General features: G+C 41.7%; 1 protein-coding gene across 2 annotated transcripts in view; it reads right to left on the reverse strand.

Annotated features, from left to right (window-relative positions):
• Kif16b (kinesin family member 16B) overlaps window positions 1–20161 on the reverse strand; it is a 258436-nt gene that overhangs the window by 56070 nt on the left and 182205 nt on the right. For both annotated transcript variants that reach the window (XM_075962336.1, XM_075962337.1), the window contains 2 exons: window positions 18364–18486; window positions 134–223 (listed from right to left, as the gene is read on the reverse strand). In XM_075962336.1, the coding sequence (XP_075818451.1) occupies window positions 134–223; window positions 18364–18486 (213 nt within the window). The remainder of the gene's footprint in view (window positions 1–133; window positions 224–18363; window positions 18487–20161) is intronic.

Here is a 20161-nt window from a genome sequence, read left to right on the forward strand (position 1 = left end):
AGTGTTGGGTGGGTGGGAGAGAGAGAGAGAGAGAGAGAGAGAGAGAGAGAGAGAGAGGATGAGTTAATGCAATCAGCTCACTTACTTTATAAAATGAGTGTTCTTAATTGGAAATAATCATTTCATAACTCACCTCTGCATACTTTAGCTTCAATGTTTTATGCATTTCTCGAAAACGACTGTAACGCCTGAATACAGTCCATGTCTCATCTAGGACAGAAATCTATTAGCAAGGAAGCAAAAACAAGTCAGCATTAATTACAAGAAAAAAGTAACTAAACTTTTAAAAACATAATTTAAAAATTAAATTAAAAGTGATTAGCATGTAAAATATCTCCACAATTGAAAACATTAATCTAGCTGCATAAATACAACTTATAAATAGTAACCATGTCCTACTAAACACACATTTTCTGCTCCCGAGTCTTATAGGTCTTATTATAAATGACACCTTTGTAAAGCTAGGGGCAGAAGACCACCTCCTAATGGGGTCCAAGGTTCCAAGAGTATTTCTTAATGTGCGGATGAGATGACTCATAGGTAAAGAAACCTGCCCCCAAGTCTGAAGACCTCAGTTCCACCCCCAGGACCCACACAGTTGAAGAAGAGAGCTGACTCCTGAAAGTTGTCCTTTGACCTCTACATGCATGCCATGGAACACATGTTCCAACACACACACAAACACACACACACACACACACACACACACACACACACACACACACACAGTCTAAAATAAATTCTAAATAAAAAAGATATTACCAGAAAAAAGTGTCTGTTAACTCGCCATCTGGCTGGTAGAACCTAGAGGGATACCCTTTCGGGTAGAGCAATGTGTTCCATGTAAAATGTCTAGTGTGGGTCCCCAGAGGTCACCACACTAGATAGCAGAGAAAGACAAGGAGAATCAGAACTAAAAAAGGGAAGAGAAATGTGGAGCAAACCATGGGTGTTGTAGGAATGCCGCTTGTTTATTTCCCGGCCACCCAGATTCCCAAAATAACCACAGAGAAACTGTGTTAATTAAATTACTGTTTGGCCTATTAGCTCTAACTTCTTATTGGCTACCTTTTACATCTTAATTTAACCCATTTCCATTATATTATATTTTACCATGAGTCTCATGGCCTACCGGCCAGGTTCTGACATATTTCTCTCCAGCAGTGGCTCCGTGGCTTCTCCCTGACTCCGTCCCCTTTCTCCTAGCATTAAGCTTAGTTTTCCCTGCCTAACTAAGTTCTACCTTGCTACAGGCCAAGCCAGTTTCTTTATTCATTAACCAATAAAAGCAACACAAAGAGAGAAGGACCTCCTACACCACATGGGGGCATTAGAAGAGACACCATGAAAGAACACTCAGGTAGAGCTTCAGGAGTTAGTGTCTTGAATCCCAGCACAGCCTGATTCTGTATTGGCAAATGAGTCATTCTGGGGTTGAGGGTGAGAGCTTTGCACAATGATGCATGTTTTTGTTATTATGCTTCTCTATTTTTCATTAACATTTTAATAATGGCAGGTTTCTTCTCATGAATTTCTCTGAAGTCAGGCACTTACATAAGAAACGAGGTACTATGGAAGTGACAATGCAGATGCCCTGCATCTGAACCCCGACATTGAAGCCAACATGCTAGGCACACAAGCTGGAAAGCACTGCTGCTGGCAGCCTGGCTGGTCTGCTTTCCTGAAGATGGAGAGTGGGCAAGGCTGATAACAAGCAGTAGAGAACAGGCGAACTCCTGGGCTTCGGTGGACAAGAACCAGGCATGCGAGAGAACTAAAGCAGAGTGGAGGCCTTTCAGCTTCCCACATGGCTGGTGGTGCAAGATGCCAGGAAAGCCAGAGCATTGCTGGAACCATGCCCATGCTGTGGGAGTAGGAAGAGAGAAGAGATCTCGCAGGCGAGGTGTGGTGTTGTTCTGTTGGGATGAGAAAGACACTGAAGGAAGTTCAAGTTTTGCCCATAACTCAGAAACCAGTTCCTCCCTCATGGGAAACATTTCCACTGGACCTCTTGGACACGTGGTGGAGCTCCTGCAAGATCTCTTAAGACTTCAGTATATGTGAGGAACATCTGTCACCTCTGTTCTGCCTGCAAGTGACTCTTCCTGCAGAATCACAGCCCTACCAGTCCGTGAAACCACCAGAAGGCACCACTAACACTCTTGGTGGGCTCTGCTCCTCTGCACTATGGGTCCTGACCTCATTTTTCCACACCTTAGGCAGAAAACACACCAACCAGTTCAAACCAAGTCTCTTGAGCACCAAGGTTTCCTGAGAAGCGTGTCAATTCTCTTCTCGAACACACTGATGTATATCTCCCCAGTCGCATTATCCCCATAGTCATCTCAACAGATCATCCAAATGCCATCTTAAACTCCAACTTTACCTCCCTTCCTTCCCAGCTGGCCATCCACACTGCCCCTTCCATTTAAGTAAACTTCTTTTTAAAAACTTACTTATGATACCAATCTATTTCTTCTTGCTTCCTCCTGAATCCACACTAAAATAGCATCCCACCAAGGTCACCATTATCTTCATACTGCAAAACCCATGGGTTAAATGTTTTTTGTTTTTTTTGAGACAGGGTTTCTCTGTAGCTTTGGAGCCTGTCCTGGGACTAGCTCTTGTCAAGCTAGCCTTGAACTCAGAGATCCTCCTGCCTCTGCCTCCTGAGTACTGGGATAAAAGGCGTGCGCCATCACCACCCAGTTCCCATGGGTTACTTCTTGATCATGTTCTCACTGCACCTCTGGGAAGTGCCCTAGAAGAGCGGACTCACTCCTCCTGCACACATCTTCACCTGGCTACTCTTTTATCATTACACTTGTCTTTGCTGGGATTTCTCATCTCCCTGACCTCTAAACATCAAATGCACGAGGGTTTCATCCTTGGACATGTTTTATTTTCTACCTGCGCTCTCTCCTTTAGTGATCTCATTGCTCAAATTTACATTTGAGCTAGCACTCCCTGGATGCACATCTCCCTCTGCTGAACCTGGAGTCACATACCCTACTGCTTACATCAATGTCCAGAATGCACCTCAAACTGAACAAGGTACATTTCCTGAAATGAATCATAACTCAGACTTTATCCTTTCCCCCATTTCAGTTGATGTCATTCTGCTCATTCACTCCCATCATGGTGTCATCTTTAATGTCCTTTTCCTTACACCTTACATGCAACCAATCAGCAAACCCTTTATTTTAATTATTCGGAATATGAATCTTGCCTTTCTCACCAATTCCACTATCTCTGTCTAACTATTCTCAACAGATCTTGGTGTTGGTCCCTTGAGATTGTGCTTATATCCCTTCTCATTGTGCCATTCTTTCTTTTGCCGAAAGGGTCTTGCTAAACACTGATAGTTGAGGCCATTTCTTTGCTCAAATGGAACACGGCCCAAGACATCCCACTCCAGTGAGGTACAAGCTCGAGTTCTTTACCTTCCCTACAAGGGTCTCTATGCTCTGTCATATCCTTGGCTCACCTGAAGCCTCTCCCGACTCCAGCTTCACCCAGAACATGCCAGATGTGTGCACTGCAGGTGTGGCCTCAGAGGCTCTGTGTTTTGTTCTTTGAATTAGCAACACCTGAGTATGAAGCAAACACGGCATACAGTTATCCTGGTTTTGGGTTTCCTTCCCCACTAGAATGTGAGTTCCAGGAAGGCTGGTTTTTTACTCCTTTGGTCACAGTCCTTTAGAAGAGAATGTGACACACGGGAGGCATCCTCAAGAACAGCTAGAAGACCGAGCCCTAAGACAGGCCTGTCTTTAATACCCTCTTGCTCTTAGAGACTTTAAAACAGAATTTATATTTAAAATTTCTCCAAGAAGAAAAGGACTTTAAAAAAAATCAAAGAAACTTACGGTGAGGCAAACTGGGCTCTGAGCCTAGGGCACTTTGGCCTATACTTTCTGCCTTTGTGGCTTTTACAGCTTGCTAATACCAAAGTCTCTGGTGAGAGAAACAGCACAACTGTGGGTACCACTCTTCTTTCTCACAGCATCCCTGGGATAGTGCCTTCCTAAAGGAGTCCACCTCCTCTAATTGCATACTGCAAACACTGAGACAGCCACAGTATTGGGCATAGACTGGACAGTGAGATGGAAGAGGAAACTATTAAGTCCCTTCCTAAGGCTGCATCTCAAAGCATTCGGTTATACCCCTCCTGGGTTTTCTTGGTATTGGCCCTGGGTGCTTATTATGTGTGCACATGGAAAATAGAGGGGTAGACCAGTGTGGTGAGGACCATGCTCAGCTACATTTTCATATTCATACCAGGATTCATGAGGTCATAATGGTACCGGTATCTGTGCTTGTTACCCGGTGACACCAGGATCCCTCTCACAGCAGAAATGCTAACAGAACTCAGATGCTGCAGGAACAGAGAGCTTGCCCAGCCTCACAGCCCCATTGTTTTAGTCGTTCACACTGAACAAAGCAGATAGGGAAGATCATTATTGGCACATTCTGAGCAATAACTCATTTTTGCCCAATATCTAAGGATTTTAATAACCTGGTATACATGTGTCAATAATTTTTGTCATACTTAAGTTTGTTATCTCCAGCAATATGAATTAATTAGAAGCACTAGCCTTATTTGGAAACTTATTAGAAATGTATATTCACAACTTCCACCCACACCTCTGCTTAGAACACAGCCACTGAATTCAACACCACTGCCCACAAGATTCTGATATAAGCATAGTCATGTCCCACCTCCCGTTCAGCACCTAACCCCTCAGGCAGGATCCAGAGACTCTTCTAGATAACTCTATAACATCTCACAGCAGCTCCCAGTGCTGAGCAATCTCACCCCACAGAGAACTTGTGAACACAAAATACGGCATACTTATAAAGATCTTCTGAATGCCTCATGAGCCACACACACCTTTCTCTAACAGGAGGATTCGTCTGAGTTTTGTGGTAGGGTTTCCACTAAAATTACTCCCTCCATGGCATCCTCTCACTCTTTCTCCCCAGAGGAATCACTTAATCTCCTCCCAGGTTTGTGAACATTAGTTCACATCATGGTCAAAGCACACATCACAGATACTTATTACCCAATTGTGTCAAACTAAATAATTTATGCAATTAATTACATAACTCTAGTCTACAAAATTTTAAGTCTTCTGAGGAAGTAAAATGTCTTCCTTTGGAAGTATTTGGGGTGAGACAGAGACTCTCACTGCAAAAAACATACACCGGGCACCTACAAATTTTCATGAAATTATTTTACTTTTCAAATTAGGTGAGAACTCAGGCCTTGCAGATCCGTCAGAAGGCAGAAGAGGGGCTATTGGAGCATTGCCTGTGGTGGCCCTGCTCTGGCTGGAGGTGTGGATCACTCAAAGATGTCTCTGGAGTAACCAAAACAGCAGGCCTTTTGATTTTTACCTGCACTGAGAACACGGCAAATCCTCTGTATATTTCAAACACAAGTTGATAGGGCAGCATTCTGAGATTTTCAAAGTCTTTACCCTGAGAGTTTTATCTGAAGCGAGACTATAGACAAGGTCAGGAAAGGGTCAAGCTTCCCATCCCATATATTTAAGACCTGCTTTGTCTACCAATATGTAAACAAGGTGGAGACAATGATGGTGTGGAATGACACCCATTAGCAATCGTCTCAGAAAGGAGGAAGGCCCTGGGTGGCATTGTGTGACATTTCTGCATGAACATGGTCAAAGCTTTTCTCTCTGATAGAAACATACCATACTGAGGGCTGGAGGTTTCCTTATGTGAAGTTTGAAAACAGACACAGAGAAATGCAAAAATACAAACTGAAGTTCCAGTATGCTCTAAATTAAAACTGAGCATAGGACAGGATTTTGATCATGAGGGGAGGACAGCAGATCAGCAAAACAAATAAGTCCGACGTAAGCAGTCAATTATTTCCTTTAGCATTGTGAAAGAAAAGCATCATTGTGGCATACTTCTGAAGAGCAAATCGATCACTTCTCTCTCGCTGAGTGGTTCTGCTGATACAAATCCATCTTTCCTGGGCTGTAAAATGATCAAGTGCATCTTAAACATGTCCTCAAGATGGACTGCATTTACTTACAAATAATTCTCAGCTGAGTGCTTCCCACTAGTTTATCTTGTATACATATTTTGCTGGGCTAGGGATTGTTGATTGTAAGATATGTCATCAGCAGCATTTGCTGGTGTACAACCGCCTGCGTGAGGAGCAGCATCAAGAGCTTGTCACTCAAAGAAAAAGACTCTTAACTAGCCCCCAATTAAGTAAGTTACCTGAAGGGATCTTTAATATACACATTAAGAATAACTCTCAAGCACTCGTGTGGGGACCTTAACTACATTCCCAATGTGTGGATGTGTACAACAGGAAACACTAATGCATGCAGCTTCATTAACATGTCTCACCATAGAACAGGAGGCCAAGAAGCACTGTCTCAGCTTCTGGTCAAGATGGCCCATGCAGTATAGAAAGAAGTCATTGATTCTTATTTATATTTATTTTTATATCATTCTTTTTATATTACTACTTCTATTGGTGGGATATAATACATAATAAGTATAGTTAATGAATGGTATACTTTAAGAAAAATAAAAATAGTCATATGAGCTATACCAGCTTAATAATTTTTCTTATTAGGTACTTGTGATTACAAATATTTATATGTGTTGGGGGATGTAGTTCAGTGGTAGATCATATAAATAGCATGTGAAAATCTCTGGGTTCCATTTCCAGAACAGAAAAAAAATTTAGGTGCTATTAACTATTTTAAACTGAAGCCAGAAAATGATAAATTCATGAAGGTCTCATTATTCCCAAGATGACAGAATCTAATCCACTAATTAGACTCTATGTCTTATGTAAAACATGAATAAATTCTGAAAGTATGGATCTGTGGAGAAATACGCATCAGTGCATTAGCTTTAATTAAAATCTCTTCAGACAACTTCTGCAAAAAGAACTAGCCAAGAGTGTTAACTGAAGCCAACATCCCATTAAACACAGCAATGTCCTGCATTGAACACAGCCACTATCCCATTCCTCTTCCTTCACATCTACCTCCAGCATCACCAAATCTGTCAGCAAAGACCAAAAGACCAATGTGTACTGATTTCCAGTGGGGACAAATGGCCCAATGATGCTGAATCTGCTGGCTAGCATCTGTTGGTCTCTTCTTTACAGAACCACCCACCTTGGAGGCCAGGGTTGGATTTGGAGCAGTTTTCCTTACCCCAGAGACCAGCACCTCAACATTCCTGGATCCCTCAGCCTAATAGTGGAACTCATCAGAATGATTCTCCACATTCGGAAGCCCATGGTGCTTCTCTTCTCAGCTGATAGCTAGAATGACCTACAGGCTATATCAGCTTGGCACCATCACTCTACTTTTCCAATTACATTTTCTCTAATGAACATTTCAAATATTCTGGGTTTTCAGTCCCCACAATCACTTTTTTATGACCATCTAGAATGACTAGATGCAATAAAGAACAATCCCCACAGCATCCTTCCAGTGTCTTTCAAAGCAATACTACTGACACTCAGTCCTGAGCTGCTTTCTGCCTTCTATACTTGGCATTCTCACGTTTGAGTGCCTCTCTAAGGTGAAACTCAAACTCTACTATATTCTATTACCAATATTTCACTTGTGCATCTCTGAGTCCAGTGTTCCCACTGCCTGAAACATCTTTCCTCTCCCTCCAGTTATCAAATGCCCACATCCCTCTCAGAGGAATAACACTGCAATATCTTCCTGAGCACCTTCCATGAGCTCCTTATTTCTGTCATCTATTTCTATGCATGTTTTGTCCCCACACCTAGCTGCTGTGGTGCAAATCCTTTACATCTTGTCTGCACATTTGTTTCTTAATGTATATAGGATGGTATGTGTGTCTATATATATTACAAAACCACATAGATGTTATGAAGTAAGCGGGTAATGGAATGGGGACAATTTTTTCTTCACTCAATGCACAGAGGTTCTTTCCAATAAATCACATTTTGACTACACTTCTTAGTTCCTTCTCTTTCTGAAGGCAGTTTAATGACCTACATCTTTGTCCTTTTCTGACTTATCCACAAATCAACTCTATAGAGTTTTTGGTAAGTAGGCATTGGGAGAGATAAGAGGCCAAAGAATTTTAAACAAAGCAAAAAACAATACCATTTATCACATTTCTTTTGGAGAGAACGCTGCACTGATTTAAAAAGGACACATAAATAAACGATTTGGATATTGGGATAAGATCAGGTGGGTATGAGGACCCTAAATGACACAGGAAGAATCCAAAGGTAATAATCTCTAAATGGCCTTTAAAAGTTGGAGTTAGTTAATTTCAGAGTCCTTGCCCCTAAGTAGCAAAGCCAAACCTGTGGGCAAGGGTTGCATTCCTTGGCTCAGTGAAGGACAGCAGTTTCTGCTGGAAGGGAGATTAAGAAGCAGTAAAAGCCTGTGCTGTGTTACAATCATACTACTTGGTGGAGTTTGAACATTCTTTCCTTGCATGCAACATAACACGCTTCTGGCTTCCCCATGCATACTCAGGGTTGTTCTTATTTCTCTGTCTAGTGAGCCTAAAGAAGGGGTGGTCTCTACAGCCCAGTAGATATACACACAGGAGAGAGACAGTGTCAGCAGGCATCCAGGAGCTCTGGAGGCAAGCAGCAAACTATCATGTATCTCATTTCAGACTGCATAAGGAGGCCCTGAACTGAGCAGGAACAGCTTTCCCATAATAATGTGTCTTATGAGTGGGCAGCTGCAAAAATCCCATCTCAAGACACTTCAATAAAGAGGCTGGGCCTCAGCAGAAGGGCCCGATCCCAAGTCACTATACTATGCAAGTAAAAAAAAGTCTAATTCCAATCCTATTGATGACAGCATGGGTGAGAAGCACCTGGAGCTTGGAGACTGATGTCCTGGATTAGAGGCACAGGCAGACTTTATATCCTTCTGCTTTTCATATTCTCCAGGAAAGAGCAGGAGGCCCTTCTGCATAGAAGGGCTATGAACAAGTAGAGAACTTGCCTCAGAGACTTGAGTTTGGTCCAAATCTGTGGTACCGTGAAAATTACTCAAGAGCTATGTGCTGAATTAACAGCAAACTCTAGACAGATATGAAGTGGTCTAAAGAAAATGGGACTTTCTAGTTGGCCAAACCCAGTCTTCTTGAATAATCAGAAATAACTGCTTCATGGTTCAATTTCAGTGCCTTCAAAATAGGAGATAATGCTGCTTGTTTTAGTATACTTACCTTATATGGTGGGTTGAAAGCAAATTTGATAGAATGTATGAAGCCCTGGGTTTCAAACCCAAGGGCATTCCAGGTAGGTGAGGAATGGGGAAATTACTCTACTTTAAAGGTACAGTAAAGGCCCTTTACTATGACAGACTATGCATTTTTTTTTAAGTTACCTAGACACTGAGAGGCAAAGTAGGGAGCAGGACATCACAATCACTAGAGAATGGAAAATGAAAAGCTATGGATGAGCAGACTTGGCCCCAACTTCAGCCTTAACTAGTTGTCTAATATCAGCAGAATTCTTGCAGGCCTCAAGTTTTTCAGCTGCTAACATGAACTCATGAGAAACCAAAGGATGAAGGAGATTAACAGGAGGTCAAAAGCACAATGCTTGGGCCTCAGACACAGCTGCTCCTCTTTCAGTCCTGAACAAGATGTCTTCATCCAGCCTCTCCCCTCAGAACTTTGGGGATATGGAAGAAGCATACAGTTTGTTAATAGCCAGAGCACATGGAAGCAGCACTTTCCAGATATAACAAGACCGAAGTACGTACAAACTCAGAGTTGTGGCACAAGATTTGCAAAGACTCATGCTAGGTAGGGTTGCAGCACAGAGCAGGGGAAGTGGACATGGGGCCCCACCTAACAAAGAAGCTATTGTAATTGACAGCTACTAGTAAAGGGAAAAGCTGTTCTCCATTGAGTATCACTGGGTACATCAACTACACCACAGGGCAGGCCCACGGCCGAGGATAATTTTTCCCATGAATTTTTGTTGATTTCATTTTGTTTTGGTATCTTTTCTCTTATTAGTCTTTTGCATGTTTTGATTTTTAAAAGTTTGTTTTGAAAGAGAGAAAGAACATAAAGTTGGATGGGAAAGAGGGGGAATGATGTGGGACTCCCCTCTGTATGCTGTGAATATCATTGGTTAATAAAGAAACTGAGGTGGGGGCTGATAAAGTAGATAAGCAGGGAAAGCTAAACAGAATGCTGGGAGAAAGGAGGCGGAGTCAATAGAGAAGCCATGAAGCCACCGGAGACAGATGCCTGAAACTTTGCTGGTAGGCCATGACCTTGTGGTGATGCACAGATTAATGGAGAAGGGTTAAATCAAGATGTAAGAGTTAGCAAATAAGAGCTAATGGGCCAAGCAGTGATTTAAATAATATAGTTTCTGTGTGATTATTTTGAGTCTCCATACAACAGGGGAAAGATTAGGAAGAGTTGGAGAGGTAATCAGGATCAAAAGGGATTGCATGAAGTATTTTCTTAATTAAACTTTTTAAAAAAAACCTGCTCTTTAAGAAATCCTTCTCTGATGCTCTGCTGACAGGTGAGTTTCCATGAGCAGCAGCTGCAAACCATCTGACTCTGTAACAACCATTCTAGGAAGAGAGAAAAAAATCACAACAGCTGGGAAGAAACAGGGACATGAACACATTCTTAAAACAAGCACTTGGGTGAGACTGAAATGCAAGATAGGTTCCTGAATCTGTGGCCACTTCTCTCCTATTTCTGAGACTCAGTCTCATTTCTTTCTCATCTTCCTTGAATATTTATTTTGTGGGAACAAACACAGGGGTCCTCGTGGAGACAACATCAAAGATAAGTTGCTTTGGAATGAAACCTGGAGAAAGGAGAACAATGTTTTTGTTGTTTTTTGCTTGCTTGTTCTCTCTCTCTCTCTCTCTCAGACAAAATAGTCACGTGGTGAATGTGACTCTTCAAGAGCTAATGTGATTCCCTTCGCTGCTATTCGTGCTGTAAAATAGCACACACGCTGGGTCCTGGGTCTAGATGGCTGGGGCATGCGCAGTATTCCATTCGTCTTGGCTCTGCTAATCCCCACACAGGGAGATAATCTATCACATAACTAATAAGCACAGGCCCAGATACCAACACACCACTCTTTCTGAACATTTATACTCTATCAAGTTGGGAGCAAGTACTTCTAAAAGATGTATGTGTGTGTGGTTTCTCTAATAGACTGGAATGGCTCTCATTTTTGTTCTGCCAAGTAGAGAGAGAGAGAGGTTTCTCTGACTGTAAATGTAATTACTGCAACTTCTAAACTGCACATTTCCTGGGCATTTCTTCAGGATTCCTGTCAGGTCTGCCCACCACCAAACGCTCCGGCTTTGTCAGAGCTTTAACAGGAACTCCACTTTATAAAGTATGCAAGACTTAGTCGGAATTCAAGACAAAAAGTTCAAATGTTTGTGAATGCGTGTGTGTACACACACATAACAGTAAATTCTGTAGTGAGGCAAGGATTGGGAAGTGGCTATTCTGGCTAAGACAATACTAAAATATGTTCTCAACTTTAAAAAATGTCCAGGAATTATTGACATTTAAAAAGTGCATTAAAACAAGAAAGGGAATGAGTAGTTTTGTACATTTAGATACCATGAGGCATGTGGGGCCTGGGCCTGTTTACCAGCTGTGTAGCCTTAGGCAAGTCACTCATGATTTCTTACTTTATGTAATGTAACAAATACCCTCATTTTGGAACTTTGTAGAAATGTCTGGCAAAATGCTTGGGGGCATAGAAGGTTCTGGGATAGCTGTTAGCTTTCTTTTTTTCATGAGGAGCTGCAAAGTCAATGGTATACAGAGAAGCAAGTTGGGAGAGTCCTGGGGTGGTTAGGTAAACGACAGCAGAGAACAAGGAGTCATCCTTATGAATTGAGAACATTTGGCCATGTGGATGGATGATGCTCACAAGAAAGGTTAAGCATATTGCTGGAACAAGCTGGAAGCTACAGGGATATGTGAGGATCTCATACATCAGAAAGGTCTGGGTTCACGTGACTCAAGAGCACTGCTGCCACGAATGGTCTACATAGCTGTGCTGGGCAACTTCCTAAGCATCATGCTTTCTCCCTGCCACTGTTTCCTGTTGCTGCTTCTCATCTCCTTCCAAGCCATCAATTAGAAGACAGAACAAAAGGAGGCAGGATTCTAGGGCAACAGAAGGAGTCTGCTTCCCTGAATTAAAAAAAAATCAGCTAACTGGAAAGATTTGGACGTTTTGTGTTTGAGGTACTTGCTGCTGTGGTGTGCAAGTAGACGAGAGAGCTTGTCAAAAGGGCTAACCTGCATCTGTGTGAGAATGGGCATGGCATGTGTGCTGCTCAACAGAGAACAGTGAGAGGTTGACCAACCCAGTAAGCTCCCCAGAGGACAGAGAGAACAAGGACTTCTATTAGCAGACGGCTGGAGAGTGCCTAGGTCCTGGCATCATGCGGGAAGTCAGCCTAGACATGTGTTTCTAAGTGAACGAGTGTCTAAAGACAATGAAGCTAACCTAGGTGCTACAGACTGCCCATCAGAAGGGCTGAAGTGTGACTGCATCCTCAGGCTTAACACAGGGGGCTCCGTCCTTGCGCTCTCCTGGAATGGTTGTGAGCAAGCCGGCTGCAATGTGACCCCTGTGTGCAAATGGAACTCGTGGGGTGCTATACACAAAGGGCACTCAACATTCTAACTTGAAAAATACAACAGCAGAAAGGGTTTTAAATCACGCCCATAGTTTTGAGCATCACAGTGTGTCACTTGCTGAGTTATCCCTACTGGATGACTATTATCAGTCAGGCACACGTAAGGTTCCTAAGATCGTCTAAGATCAGCAATTTCTAATCAGCCAAAACCCCGAGAAGACCTGAAATAAATGGGACAATGGAATTTTGGGGGAAACTGACTAAGTTGTGTCATGGACACTGGGTTATGGACGAAGACTGGAGAGAACAGATTGCAAAGGGCCATTCTAGAAAGAAGTGAGACAGTGACTTACAGGATCAACAGAAATTCAAGAAACAGAAAGACCAAACATACACCAGCATTGGCTCATTTCTTTGTACTGCTGTTTTGAAATGTACAGTAAAATACAGGGAATTTAAAATGTCATTACTTCTAAGACAAATGAGTATGACATCCTCTGTTAGTCTTAACTATAGACTTCCCTGGCTGGGAGTTTGTATCATGTTGAAATGTAATTTTAAAGTTAAATTTCACCCACTCTGATCCCAGCTAACTGAAAATAGCAAGCATGATTCAAGGTAACTGACTCTTTGTATCAATCACTGCAAAGCTTTGAAAGAGTTTGGGGTAACAGTTATAGTTTAGGGAGTGGCATTACTGAATAAACTGTGACTGTGGGCAAGCAGGGACCTTAAAGATACATATTCTTGACCAGCAGGTGACACTCTACTCAAAGAGGAGCCCGGCTGGCCCACTTTGAACCTCCTGTTTCTCCATGACACCTGTCAATCAAGAAGTCTTCTTTATGTACCAAGGGTCCAGTTACAGGAATATGTGCTTTTAGAGGACTCCTTGAAAGTGGAACTCCAATGAAACAGAACTGACATTCTGACTCAAAGTTCCTAAGCAGGTGCCTTCAAACATTAGTAATGAGTGTGGGATACATCATAGAGAGGCCCAACTTGATGTGTTCTCAAGAAAGAACAGACTAGTTTCTTGAGTTCTTTATATATTTTGGAGGTCAGACCTTTGTCAGTTGCAGGGTTCGTGAAGATCTTCTCCCAGTCAGTGGGTTGCCTTTTTGTCTTAGTGACAGTGTCCTTTGCTTTACAGAAGCTTCTCAGTTTCAGGAGGTCCCATTTATTCAATGTTGTCCTTAACGTCTGTGCTGCTGGGGTTATACATAGGAAGTGGTCTCCTGTGCCCATGTGTTGTAGAGTACTTCCCACTTTCTCTTCTATCAGGTTCAGTGTGTTCGGACTGATATTGAGGTCTTTAATGCATTTGGACTTGAGTTTTGTGCATGGTGATAGATAAAAATCATGGGATAAAACCGGACTCGCTGAACATAGTGGACAATGAGGACTACTGAGAACTCAAGAACAATGGCACTGGGTTTTGATCCTATTGCATGTACTGGCTTTGGGGGAGCCTAGGCAGTTTGGATGCTCACCTAACTAGACCTGGAAGGAGGTGGGTGGTCCTTGGACTTCCCACAGGTCAGGGAACCCTGATTGTTCTTCGGGCTGATGAGGGAGGGGGACTTAATTGGAAGAGGGGGAGGGAAATGGGAGGCAGTGGCGGGGAGGAGGCAGAAATCTTTAATAAATAAATACATAAATAAGAAGCAAAGAAAGAAAGAAAGAAAGAAAGAAAGAAAGAAAGAAAGAAAGAAAGAAAGAAAGAAAGAAAGAAAGAAAGAACAGAAAAGCAAGCAGCAATAAGAGACAGGAATACCCAAATTGAGTATGTCCACACAGTGAGCTGCTATTCATCTGAAGAGTTGATAACCACTTAACACATCTTGGGATGAAGCTCCAAAAGTAGGCCCTGCTAAAGCCTGCTAAAGTCAGACCTGGAAAGTAATGAGGCTCACGGAACCCCTTCCACAGTGTGTATATTCTGCTTAATATACATGAAGCCTCCACAAAGTAGTTTGAAGAAATTAAATGAGACTGAAATCCAAACATATCTATTTCCGATTCTCAGCTTTCCCAGTAAACAAGCTTGGTTTTGTCCTCTCAAAAAAAGCATGTACAAAATATTTTTTTTAATTAAATCCAATCTAGTTTAAGGAAAAGAAAGTCCTTTGGGACCCACAGGTGTTGAGATGAGGAGTATTCGGCATCCCCTAACCTTTACTGTATCCCAGCACACTCTTCATTAGTTCACTTTACAGGACACCCGCAGGGAGCTGCTGCATTTTAAAGACTATCAAATCCTACCTGATGAAGGGAGGGCTGAACTCATGGAGGAGCAAGGATAGAGGAGGGTAAGAGGAGGATGCCAGGGGCCAAGGCTGGCATGGCTCAAGCATTCACACACGTAAACGCATGCTGCATTCAGCAACTACACAGACGGTGTTTATTTCTTACTTGATGGAAGCAGCATAAAGAGTATTTTTTACAATTGCTCTCTTCTCAGGCATTCAAGTCAAGACTTGTAGTTATTTGCATATCTTTAAAAATAATTGGTGAAATGGCCAGTGACCAGCAGCAAGATATGATCTACAACAGGGTCCCACAGCAGCAGGATCACCCCTGAGGGCTTGCCATGCACACACAGCCCTAGAGGGCCTTGGATACCATTGGGGGATAGAGGTGAAAATGAAAACAAACTTTGAAAAAGAAGCAGCAATGATTGTTCTAAAGTATAAACAATAATAATTTATAGATGCACATTAAGACTACGTTTTTCTTATAACAACCTAAAACTAAAGAGAATTGTCCTTTATCAAAAATCAAATTAATAGCCCTTGTTTTCTTAAAGCCACTTTTTCACCAAGATAATTTAAGAGTAGCACAGTATCATCAGGTGTGAGACTAGACTGGATAATATGGCATGCGCAGGACATACTTGATAACTGATAGAAAAAGTTGTAGACTTTGAAAAAATTCTAAATAGTAGCTTGCTTTAACATCAGATTTTCAATGTAAATTTTTATAAAGAAAAACTTAAAATCATTTTTAAAAACTCTGAATGTTATTTACATTATTTTTCTCTCATGGGCACCCACAGAATTAATAATACGTTCCCAATAAAGAAAGTCTACAGAGATTTTAGCAACAAGTATAAGACAGCTGAGGTTCTGTTCCAATACTGGCAACTGGTAGACTTAGTTTCTGAGTTTTCTTTATGCATCAGGATACTTCAGGGAACACCCAACCAGAAACAAAGCAATCAAAACCCCAAGCTTCATAAAGACATAGTTGCACATGAACAATCACCAAGGGGCTCTAAAGACAGCAGCCCATGCATTCCCCAGGCCTGTCCGTTTTTATTTAACTTTAGTAACAAATACACACAACACTTAGGAAGTATCAGACACCCTCTGAGGTAAGTTTGAAGTGCAAAGTCATCTGCTCCTCATGACCCAGTCGGTTGGGTTTTATTGTCTACATTATACAGATGATGGGATCTGAGGTGACAAAATTTCTGCCTGACACACTGACACACACAGAGCTACTCCAGGAGCTGTCTGTGCCTTTGCCTGCAGCTTGTCTCTTCCTTGCTTTGTTTGGAGAAAGGCAGCAGAATCACAAGACTTTTCTTTCTAGTACCAGGTCTGAAGGCCCTTTTCACAGTGTCCTCATTGGAGTGCAGGCCTGACTTGGTGCCTGTGCGGGCATCAGAAGGCCTTCCTAACAGAGAAGGTACTGAAGGAGGCAGAGCTACTGCTGACTTTCGTCACTGGCTTTGCCATGGGAGTTAGATTTCATCCACTGAAGGAAGTCTGATCCTGAGAGGCTTCTGGCATCCTCTGTTTTGCTTTCTCTAACTTTCTCCGGCAGTTGCATCTTCACAGTCTGGGTCAGATCTGCATACTAACTGGGCTACTATCTATTTAAAAGTTTGACCTAAATTGACCCAGTTTTTAAAAAGAGTAGTTCCCTTTACTTGAGCATGGGGCCAATAAATAGTTAACCTTTATTAATATGCTCACCAGTAAAGTAAAGCACAGACATGGACCAACTTAAAGCAGTGCATGTTTTCACTTCTGCAACTTCTTGACTTTGGTGAATTATAATTCTGAGCAGGAGAAAACCATTTCAGAATCCAAAATATGGAAACATTATAAATCGCTTGAAGTTATTTTTGTATATGTGTATGCCATTACACATGTTAAAAAGAGAACTCACAAACATATACAATATGGAATGGTGAGAAAAATGAAGAGGATCTGAGCAGAAATTGGGCATTATTGGTTCAGGGATAATAAGAAACGATAGAGAAAAAGACATACTTAACCCCTTAACACAATACCACAAAGCCAATCAGGAAAGCTAAAACCATCACCATGCTGGCCCCATGCTTTTTCAACTTAAACCTCAAATATGTAAATCATGCCCCATTTATATGTTTTAGTAAAGAAAAACTCAGTACATAGAAAGAAGCATTGAAAACCTTGACTAAAAAGAAATTATTTATATTGTTTTTCTGGGAAGACTGAAAACTGTGTGCCTGATAGGACGGACCTCCCAGAGCACAGGGGCTCCCTCAGGACACCTCAGGTGCAAGGCAGGTGGTAAGGCCGGCTCTATCCCCTCTTTCCTACCTGCTTCTCCCTCAGGAGCTCCCTGACTAGGAGATGTTCTCTGGACAGACAAGCTTCTCTGATACATGACCTTTGGAGACCACTTATTGCTGCTTTCCCTCATTTTGCTAAGCAGGAAACTGAGCCTCTGAGAAGATCAAAAACTGTCTAGGTTATCAAGCAAACCACAACCAAATCAAAGTCTATAGAACTCAGTATTCAGATCGGCAGGCCAGATTTTATCCGATGCAAAGTACTTTCAAGGCCACCCTTATGAATCCACACACCAATACTACAGAGAACTTCATTACATTAACATCTTCCTTGCCCATCCTTGAAGGAAGAAAATGTGATTAATCGCTAATTCCCTGAGGAGGAGGGGATGGCAGCCAGCAACATTTAACTAAGTATTATGAGTCAATGGAAATAAATTTAAAGATAAGATGAAGTCATTGTTTTGGAAAGCTCATCTCTTTCTTTAAAAAAGCCATATAAATAAAATACCTAAAATGGTTAAGGAAACTTTTAGTATTAAGAACACACACACACAAACACACATACAGAACAATAGTGATAATGACATTGGTTATGATAATTTATTATTAACTACATCCTAGCCACTTGACACAAGACTTTACATGAAATAATATTTCTATTATTAGATATTACTGTTTTTATAGATGTGATAATTTGAGCCAAAGCCCATGCCGTGTGTGGGGTGTCAACTGTTCTGTTTTGTCCTAGTATATGTGTGTATGCGTGTAGATGTGTGAGTCTGTGTGTGTACATATGCACGTGTAAGCATGAGCACACGTGTACAATGAGTGAATGTTGATTTTCTATAGCTAAATTCAGGAACATTCTGGAACCTTGGTATGGCTGGGATGATACCCTCTGCCCCACTAGCAGGGTGTGTCTCTCTCTGCCTCCTGATATGATCCTATCATTACAGGCCACTCCACCTTACCTTGTGCTGTGGTCTAGTGCGTCACAGACTGGATTAAAGAAGCGTATGACCAATGTCTTACAAAATAACATTCATAAGTAACTTCATACTCAGAGGAAGCACTGCACAGCTTCCAACCTCTGTTCTTCTAGAGGGGTGAAGAAGGAACACTTACCTTGACTTCAAACTCGAAGTGTTCATCCTTCCCTTGACCACACAGGACATAGCGGGGAATACTAATCTTAATGGGGTCCTTCAGGTCGTCTGAATTTGCTCCCAGAGAACGAGAATACATCCGCTATCAAAGGCACATCAGACAAGGAGAACAAAGAGAATGTAGCATCACTGTGCTGTGGCCAATACCCTGCTTGCACAGAAGAGACAAAACGCGACTCGAGTAGAGAAAGAAGCATGAAACCAGTCTAGTTTATTTAGAGAAACGACAGCTTTCTTTGAAAAAAGACATGCTAAGCCTCTCTCCTAACAAAAGACCATTTTTGTAGGTATACCACTCCAGAAAGTTAGGGTAAAGACACTTCAAAATGTTGTTTGGCTTTGAAGTTTCTTCAAATTTATAAGATCAAGTAAAAATAGGGACAGATTACACTTTCTAACTTAAAAAAAAATCAGTTTCTTTCTTTTTTTTTTTTTTTTTGCAAAGTCTTTATCAACTGAACATTTTTTTCCTTCAGATATCTGACTGCTGCTCATAAAGCTGTAGATCCTGGAGATGTTAAAATTCAATTCATCTTTAACATTTGGCCATTTCTATAATGAAGTTACTCTAGTATGTAAACCACAATTAAGACAAATCCCAAGTCTTTCCTTTAGGCACCATTTGATTGATAATTGTCTTGGCTGACAAGTATTTATGTTCTGGATGGCAGGAAGCCAGAGGGGTCACAGGAAGATGCAGTATAAAAAATTAATTTTCAAAATAAGAAAGACATCTCTGAATATTCATAATTTACACTAACCCGGAGCTTTAGAAAACATAAGACGATATGTTTTTGAAGTGGTAGCAGTAAAAGAAAATAATTAATTAGAATCACACTTATAACTACATTTGCCGAATGCTCACCATATACTGTGGGTGTGCTAGCCAGTTGATAGGATACATTAATCCTATCAATCCTCATGTCTCCACGGGGGCTAGCCATTATGAAGCCTATCTATCAAAAGAGAAGGGGGCAAGTTCGCTCTAGGAGGCAAGTGAGCTGATAACCCAGGGTATGAACATCACACTGGTACACTATTCCCATACAGGATTTTAAAGAGAGGCCCTCCATCTAAGATAAACGGGCTAATGAGTACATCACATATGCACAGGTTAAGGTGTTGGAAACTCCACAAATATGCAATGAAATTGAATTTTTTGACGAAAAAGAAACCAATAGGCAATATATAACCTATTCACCAGGAAAAAAGGGGGATCTGGGGTCCAGGCAGGCACTCACAGGTTTGGCACTACGTGGCTGCCTCTGTGACAACACAGACCACTGGATGTCAGAGGTGGGCAGTTTCTGACTGTAGCTTCTAATCTAGCTGGCAGAGTCAATATTCAGCACTGTTTGAAGTTACCAAAGTCATTTTTTAAAAAAATTATTTTTATTGAGCTATATATTTTTCTCTGCTCCCTTCCATTTTCTCCCCTCCATTCTATTCTCTCCCATGGTCCTCTTGCTTCCAATTTGTTCAGAAGATCTTGTATTTTTCTTTTTTTTTTAATTAATTTATTTAAGATTTCTGCCTCTTCCCCACCACCGCCTCCCATTTCCCTCCCCCTTCCCCGATCAAGTCCCCCTCCCTCATCAGCTAGAAGAGCAATCAGGGTTCCCTGACCTGTGGGAAGTCCAAGGACCACCCACCTCCATCCAGGTCTAGTAAGGCGAGCATCCAAACTGCCTAGGCTCCCCCAAAGCCAGTACGTGCAGTAGGATCAAAAACCCATTGCCATTGTTCTTGAGTTCTCA

Source organism: Microtus pennsylvanicus, chromosome 2 (genome assembly GCF_037038515.1).
Source record: "Microtus pennsylvanicus isolate mMicPen1 chromosome 2, mMicPen1.hap1, whole genome shotgun sequence".
NCBI classification, from domain to species: domain Eukaryota; kingdom Metazoa; phylum Chordata; class Mammalia; order Rodentia; family Cricetidae; genus Microtus; species Microtus pennsylvanicus.